Source organism: Sceloporus occidentalis, unplaced genomic scaffold (genome assembly GCF_023333645.1).
Source record: "Sceloporus occidentalis isolate IW3139 unplaced genomic scaffold, rSceOcc1.0.p SCAF_27, whole genome shotgun sequence".
Lineage (NCBI taxonomy): Eukaryota > Metazoa > Chordata > Lepidosauria > Squamata > Phrynosomatidae > Sceloporus > Sceloporus occidentalis.
The window spans coordinates 5,112,430-5,121,346 of record NW_028317007.1 but is presented as its reverse complement, the minus strand read 5'-3'; the positions used below and the strand labels follow the sequence as shown (position 1 = coordinate 5,121,346).

Genomic DNA, 8,917 nt, shown 5'->3' with positions numbered 1-8,917 from the left:
TCACGATGGTAAAGGTATTTCGTCATATGTTATCTTAATGTAGGGGTACATCAATGGTAAATGCCAATATTCAAAATTATAAAACAGGTAAAATACCTTATGTAAGACAACCTTATCAAAGATGTCTACAATACTTACAAGAAGTTCTTTAAATGACTGATGTGGCCTATAAGGGTAGTAAAATTTGTGAATGTCTGCTGCCAATGATTTATTCCCATGTGCACCAAATATAGAGGAACCATTTCCCAAGTATGTTGGTTCCCTGCTGTACAAAAATAAACGCGTGTAATTTGTTTGTATCTTTTTGTTAAACTTGGCTCCAAGCTCCCATAATTTCTGGTATGTTCGCAACACAAATTTGCTGCAGTCATATGATTCAAACCACACAGACGCATTGGCCTTTTTCTGTTCCTGCACAGTCCACGTCTCGTAATAAATGCCAGTCTCATTATCTTCTTTTAACCATTTTGACATCTGATTAAATATGGCACCTGTACAAAAAAGAGATTTACTAAAAATTGATTGCACTTAAAACTCAGTTCATGGTTGTACACAAGGCATAATTACAGAAGAAAGATGGCAGTAATGAAAAGGAGGGCATGGCCCACTCAGGGCTTACGATATAAATAATGACCGTTAGTATACATGCCATGGGTTGTTTACCTGAAATTGTTGCTATATGGACCAAAGTTCCATTGCTTTTCCAGTGCTCGTCGTCTATTCCCTCATAGAAACAGGCTGCTCCTTGATTGCACCAAAATGGTTCCTCCACGCCTGGCCTAAGATGAGGGAAAGTGCAGTTGCCAAGTTGGAAAAGTTCATACCATTCAGCAGTGTAATTTCTACCCGTTAAGGAACTCCGGAATCCAATAGCATCGTGCATGATCTTCTGTATAAATAAGTAAAAAAATAAATTTACCTAATGCATTCATAATCGTCAGAACTCCCATATGAACTAGAAAGAACTTTAATACACCTTATTTTTTTTCAGGGGACTGCCTGGGAGACGGGAATGTGCCATTTTAAAAACAATTTTGTCTGACTAAGTACTTTTGTTGGGTACACTTAATTACCACATGACACAAAAGCATGTGCTGTTCATGTTTATATACTGATCAGCCATAACATCATGATCACCTGCCAAATATTGTGTAAGTCCCCCTTTTGCTGGGAAAACAGCCCTGACACGTCAAGGTATGGTCCACTAGACCTCTGAAGGTGTGCTGTGGTATCTGGCATAAAGACGTTAGCTGCAGATCCTTTAAGTTGCTAGGTGGGGCCTCCATGGATTGGACTTGTTTGTCCAGCACATTGCACAGATGCTCGATTAGATTAAGATCTGGGGAATTTGGAGGCCAAGTCAACACCTTGAACTCAGTGTGTTCCTCAAAGCATTCCTGAACCATTTTTGCTTTGTGGCAAGGCACATTATCCTGCTGAAAGAGGCCAATGCCATCAGGGAATACCTTTTCTATGAAAGTGTGTACATGGTCCGCAACAATGCTTAGGTAGATGGTACTTGTCAAAGTAACATCCACATGGATGGCAGGACCCGAGTTTTCCCAGCAGATCATTGCCCAAAGCATCACACTGCCTCCGCCAGCTTGCCTTCTTCTCATCCTGGTGCCATGTGTTTGCCAAGTAAGCGACGCACACGCAACCGGCTATCTACGTGATGTAAAAGAAAAGAAAGGCCCATGACCGTCGGCGGTTCACCGCTTTTCCTTCCTTGGACAACTTTTGATGAGTACTGACCACTGCAGACCATGAACAACCTACAAGAGCAGCAGCTTTGGAGATGCTCTGACCCAGTTATCTAGCCATCACAAAGTCCCTCAGATCCTTACGCTTGCTTCTTAATCATCAACTTTTAAGGACAAAATGTTCACTTGCTGCCTTATATATTCCATGACAGGTGCCATGATAACAAGATAATAAGTGTTATTTACTTTACCTATCAGTTGCTTTTAAGGAAGGATCTGGTAAGGATTATTTACTAAAGTGTGTAATAACGGTTTTGTGAAACAGCACATTTAAGCTTCTTGAGTGGGTAAATTATGCACTCCTCTGGCAGTGCAGCCCCTTAGTTTAAACAATGACATGACTTCCAACCAAGGAAACATTAAGAGATTGATGGTGTGAGATGTGCAGGTATGCCTTTGGCTTCTAAGTATTAACTGAAATTGTGATTTATACAAGCAACAGAATAAAGCAATACTTACAAAATGCCCCAAGAGATCCCCGTACTTGAATTCCCAAACTGGAGCTTGCAACCTAAACACTTCTATGGTGTCTTCATTCTTCATGACAGGGATAGATCCATCTGCATAGCCAGTGGGACAGAATGTATACTTGGCTTGGCAGTACGCATCAGCCTTGGGACGTGTAGCAAAACGTCTATATTTGATACAAACATAATTATTCATGGGCACTGAAGCTAATGTGGCTCGTAAGATTCCACAGCTTTTTGTACCGTCTATTGATCTTTAACAATGCATCCTTCCTTGCCTTCTAAAATCAGACTTTTTAAATATAACCACTACTAGATGCAGGGGCATAACTTGAAACCACGGGGCCCCCAGTGCAAAAAGTGTCCCCGTCAACAGCCTGTCTGTGCTATCATTGTCATCAACATGCCTGAGCCATGTTTTTTCCCCAAACAGCTTGCCTGCGTCACCTTAGTCCCCACAAAGGCTTGCCTGTGTCACTCTCCCTCCATGCAGACTGGTCCAAAGTGCAGGAAATGGATGTTTTGTCACTACCTGCATGCTGGATTAGGTTGTGTGCAACGAGAGAGTGTAAGAGATCATCCAATTGGATGATCGCTATACTTTCTGTGTCACCAACTGCAGGTGTTACCTGCAGCTACTGGGGCGGTCGCAGTTGCCACCTCTGCAACGTTTATATCATGAGAGTTAGTTGTGTATATTTAGTTCTGGTATGATTAAAGCAAACCATATGCCTTCTTCACTGCCTTTTTATTTATTTATAGGAGTCTGCTTCCTGACTTTAGTCATGCACAACTGCAGGTCTGCCCTTGGATGCAACATGCGCATGTGTTCATACTCTCATTGCACTGTTCTCTAAAGCCTGTGTTAAAAATTGAACCCATACTTACTTGTAGGGCACCGGCCACCGCTGCAGGAACTCTTTAGAAGTGCTATTTGGTATACAGCACAGGACAAGTACAGCCAGTACTCCTTGCAGCATGATACAGGTGAGGTCCATATCCTGGATCAGCTGATAAAACAGGTAAGATCTGTTTGCGATCAGACTTACTCCCCTAGTGACAAACGCTTAGATTAGGTTTAAGACATGAAGGCATGTAGTCTTGGGAGCTGTTCTCTTTGGGCTATGAGCAAAATAAATGAGCGCTGTTCCTGCTCACCTAGAAAGGTATTGGGCAGATATACTGGAAGTTTAAGGTGGCCAAACAAACACAACAAAGACCATTATATAAAAGCAGAAGTTATTTCTCAGGGGGTTTGGCCGGAGTTGGTAATAACTGTTTTTCAGTGGTTTTTTTTTTTATCTACTAGTAATTAGAGAAGGAAATATGGACTGCGAAATACAACAAAAGTAACTGCTGCAGAGAGCCGAGAGTGACAGGACAAAAAAAAAAAAAGATTACACAGCATAGCCTATTTAAACTAAAGGGGGGTAAAGCAATGATTTAAACAAGCGCACGCTGTGGGTCATTCAGACTATTGCGTTTCTTCGTATCACAAAAAACCTCCTTCGAAAATCCCCCATACTTCATACCTGCGCACGAAAGAGGCCCATAAACCATAACGTATAGTCTTCTGTATAGTAACACAATTAATGTATTATCAATGCTCTGCTGATATTTAACTTTTAATATATGTTAGCTTGAGGAACTTGGCTTTCACAAGAGAAATAATAGAACATACACCGAGGCCGAGTTTCTTATTTTAGAAAGAAGTTCTTTATAAAAAGCGTATATAAAAGTCAAAGCATTGTACACATTACGTGTACTTTCTGCTCAAAGTGTCTGCAGAGATAATGAGTTTTTTTGTAATCTCTTGCATGGTTTCACCTTATAAGAAATCACCCTCACAGTTACTGGAATTAAAAGGGAAGTGTCTTGCGTCTGCTGACTGCGTGTCAACGCAACCGGTTTCCGACTAGGTCAAAATTCTCACTTCAATCCAAAAATTGTGTTACTGTGTGAGCAAGCTAAGCAAAGAAACGTAAAACAAACATTTACTTCATGTAAATGTAAAAACACATTACCTAAAATTACATGAAAACAGTACTAACATGTATTAACTCTGAATACTCACCTGTAAGTTTTGTTATTATTGACCCTCTGTGGCTACTGTACACCATGTAATAGTGTTATAGCCAATCTGTGTACTCTGCTTCCAAAACCTACAGGTTACTTCCGGGATTTCAACCCAAAATGCTGGAAGTATTTTCAAACCCCTCTAATCCAGCCCTCCTATGACATCATTCTGCAAGAAAGGCGGGCAACTTTGTTTCACTGAATCCTCACTGATCACACTTTACAGAGGAAGCCATTTATCCCCTGTAGGTGCTACAAATAGACGCCATTGGTATTGGGTATCTTAGGTCTCTGCTGTTTCCCTCCACTGTCTCCCTTCAACTTCAGCCTAAACTGTAAATGTCTCGTCATGCGACTGCAATCCATTCCTTCCTTGTTCGTTCCACATGCAGCTCTGTTCTTTTTCTTAACATGTCTGCCTCCTGCAGCCCTGCAGGACTATGAGCCATGTAGCCGCTGGGTCCTTGTGCTATCCAGATATGTCGCATGGTAGTTTTGGCTACAGCCCTCTGTCTCAGTTTCTAATTCAGTTCCCTTCAGCTTCCATGACACTCAGTGATGTGTGTGGGCTAGGCAGGGCTGGATTAAGAGCATCATGGGCCTGGTGCTGATGATTTTGGTGGGCCTTTTTATGGAAATAAAGAAAATACACAGAATAGACAGAATCTGAACTCCTCAGCATGCATGTGCACCGAAGAGAACATCAGTGCTCGGCCGACTGTCAGGGTCCACTCTCTGCTGCCTGAACCATGGCTGAATCATACGTCAGGCTAATACATCTGCTACCACTAGTGGCCACCCTCCTCCCTCTGGAGTGATCTGAACCTGATTATCAGGTACAGCTGCGCCTCATGGACTGAGTGAAGCCCTGCCTTTATAAGACCTGCCCTGCCCATCAGTCGGGGCCTTGGCATTGTAGTTGTAGGACTGCCTTTGCTCTGAGCCGCTACCTGTACCTGTACCTGTACCTGTACCTGTACCTGTACCTGTACCTGTACCTGTACCTGTACCTGTACCTGTACCTGTACCTGTACCTGTACCTGTACCTGTACCCGTACCCGAGCCTGAACCCGTGCCTGAGCCTGAACCCGTGCCTGATCCAGTACCCGAGCGTAAGTCCGTACCCGTGCATGAACCTGTACACGTGCCTGGCCTGGTGGGCCTCCGTTCCCGTCCGCCCTGCCAGTGGGCCTCCGTTCCCGTCCGCCCTGCCAGTGGGCCTCCGTTCCCGTCCGCCCTGCCAGTGGGCCTCCGTTCCCGTCCGCCCTGCCAGTGGGCCTCACCGTTACCTGTGCCTGAACCTGACTGTGGGCTTACCTGCCAGTGGGCCCGCACCCGAGCCTGTACCTGTGCCTGAACCTGCCTGTGGGCTTACCTGCCAGTGGGCCCGCACCCGAGCCTGTACCTGTGCCTGAACCTGCCTGTGGGCTTACCTGCCAGTGGGCCCGCACCCGAGCCGGTACCTGCACCTGCACCCGAGCCTGTACCTGCACCTGCACCCGAGCCTGTACCTGCCTCAGCTCCCGTCTCTCTGCCTCAGCTCCCGAGCCTGCACCTTCCTCTGCTCCCGTCTCTCTGCCTCAGCTCCCGTCCTTTCCAGTTCTGCTACTCTGTCTGTACCTACCTCTCTGTCACCATGCATAAAGGAGTACAGACAGAGTCCCCCGTATCCCCTGCACATGGACTCCTACCAGACCTGCTCGCCCGGGTCCTGACACCGACAGTATAAGATAGAATCTTATGTGATGGGATTGGGAGTACATCAGTACACTTAAAAAAATCATCATACACAGGATGTCTGAAGCCACAATTTAGTGCCACTAATCCTTTTTAATAATATATGCAGACTGAAATAGAGTAAATAACACAAAACCTTTACTTTTCCTCACTGATTTCTGGGCCTAGAAAGTTTTGTCCTCTGAAGTGACTACAAATTCAGAAGGGCGTTTTATCTCTGGATAAGTAAAAATTAAATAGTTCAACTTATTTCTTCAGCAAGTAAAGTGCCAGTCAACAGATAACCAAATACACACATCAGGACAGGCTCTGCCACACCGACACCCAAACACACACACCAGGACACGTTTTGCCATACTGAACCCCAAACACACGCTCACCAAGACAGGCTTTGCCACACAAACACACATACCAGGACAGGCTCTTCCACACTGACACCCAAACACACATATACCAGGACAGGCTCTGCCACACCGACGCCCCCACACACACACCAGGAAAGGCTCTACCACACCGACACCCCCACACACACACCAGGACAGGCTCTGCCACACCGACACCCAAACACACATACCAGGAGAGGCTCTGCCACACCGACGCCCCCACACACACACCAGGACAGGCTCTGCTACACCAGTGCCCAAACACACACATACCAGGACAGGCTCTGCCACACCGACACCCAAACACACATACCAGGACAGGCTCTGCCACACCAACGCCCAAACACACACACACCAGGACAGGCTCTGCCACACCAACGCCCAAACACACACAACAGGACAGGCTCTGCCACACCGACACCTGCATCCGGCTAACAATACTTTATATTTTTTATTTTCCAGACTGCTTATGTCATTTGTGTTTTTTTCCCCTTGTGTATCGCCCCCTGGCCAGCCCTATGTGTATTTATATCCCCAGCCTGCCCCTCCTTTTAGAATGGATATATGTTATGCCCCAGCCAGCACCCACCTTGTGAATTAATGCCCCCCACACCCTTGCATATTGCCACCAGCCAGCTCCACATTGTGTATTTATGCCACCCAGCCAGCCCCCCCAAAAAAGAACCTGCCTGGGGCATCTCTGCCCCTCCAAAAGAGCCTGCCTGGGGCATGGCCCCTCACTTACACATCCATGCTATCATACACATATTCATTCACAAAAATTCATTCACAGATACATATTCACTCATTAAATCACTCAATCTCACCTACTCATACATTCTCCCCTATCCCCTTACCTGAACTGCAAATGTCTCGCAGACTTCCGCAGGGGCCGCTGCTTCCTTCTGTGTTGCTTGCACTCCATGCAAACGACTTCTGTTTTACAGTCCAGGGGAAGCAGACGCGCAGCAGGGTCATGTGACGTATGTGGCGTATGTGACATGACTCCGCTGGGTTCCTGCATCCACATGGCTGTGAAAGAGGCATTGCTCACTCGAGCAACACAGATAAGTAGTGGGCTCCTGAGAAAGTGATCGCGGGGGTCGTCCGGGCCCCCTATAATGGCGAGCCCGGTCACAGTTGCGACCCACGCAACCTCTGTTGCTGAGGGCTCAAGTAGCAGCTCCCCCTTTTGGCCTGCCTTAAAGACGGCCCTGCATCAGTCACGCATCAGTGATCTGAGGCTAGGGTCCACATGTGTCTCCAGTTAAATTAAATAATCATATTAATAAAAAATGAAATATATAGAAGTGAATAAACTAATACTCTGGGTGTGGCTGTAGATGTGACTTATCTGGACTTTTCTAAGGCATTTGATACGGTTCCACATAAAAGGCTACTCTACAAATTAACCGAAATAGGCTTAGGGGCAAATGTCTGTTTTTGGATCGGAAATTGGCTAAAAGATAGAATGAAGAGAGTTGTTGTGAATGGATGTTTCTCAGCCTGTACGCAGGTATTAAGTGGAGCGCCTAAGGGGTCTGTCCTCGGTCCTCTTCTTTTTAATTTATTTATAAATAATTTCCCAAACTGCATTGAGAGCCATGTCACAGTTTTTGCTGATGACACAAAATTAGGCAGTGTAATTGAGACTAATCTTCATGTTTCTTTGCAGGAAGATTTAGACAGAGTTGGGGACTGGGCGTGCAATTGGCATATGAGGTTCAATATAGAGAAATCCAAAGTTATGCATTATGGTAAAAATAATAAAAATGCAACGTATTCTTTAAATGGAATATCCTTGGGGAAAACTACCAATGAGAAGGAATAACAGTTGACAACAGACTTGACAACAGTGCGCAATGCCAGCAAGCAGCTGCGAGGGCCAATAAGGTTTTGGCATGCATAAAAAGAGTTATTGATTCAAGGGAGGAGGATATTATCTTGCCTCTTTACAGGTAATTGGTACGACCTCACCTTGAATATGCGGTACAATTCTGGGCATCGGTCCTTAAAAAGGACATTATGGAACTAGAAAAAGTGCAAAGGAGGGCTACAAAATTAAAAAGGTTGATTGGGAGATACTAGTTATGAAGAGAGACTAATAAAATTTAAATTATATATGCTAGAAAAACGGCGTCTCAGAGGGGATATGATAACATTATATAAATATATGCAGGGCCAATACAACCAACTCTTCAGTGACCTGTTCATTAACAGAAATGTACAAAGAACAAGAGGTCACCCTCTGAGAATGGAAGAGCGGAGATTTCATAGACGACAAAGGAAGGGATTCTTTACAGTAAGGACAATAAAGGTATGGAATTCACTGCCAAGGGAGGTGGTGTTATCCAATACATTAGATACCTTCAAAAGGGGTCTGGATATTTTATTTTAGAAAGGCATGACATACAGGGCTATAAATATAATAACATGAATATTTTAGAGCTTATTGATCCAAGGAGAAATCCGATTGCCTCTTGGAGTCATA

At 44.8% G+C, this 8,917-nt stretch overlaps 1 protein-coding gene across 1 annotated transcript; it reads right to left on the bottom strand.

The window, feature by feature from the left end:
- LOC149299877 (bis(monoacylglycero)phosphate synthase CLN5-like) lies at nt 1-7,351 on the bottom strand. The gene is made up of 5 exons (XM_089485841.1): nt 7,284-7,351; nt 3,119-3,283; nt 2,223-2,397; nt 664-889; nt 1-491 (listed from the first exon to the last, which is right to left on the bottom strand). The coding sequence occupies exons 1-5, from the start codon at nt 7,349-7,351 to the stop codon at nt 1-3; spliced, it is 1,125 nt and encodes a 374-aa protein (XP_089341967.1).
- Between the last annotated feature and the right edge of the window lie 1,566 nt (nt 7,352-8,917).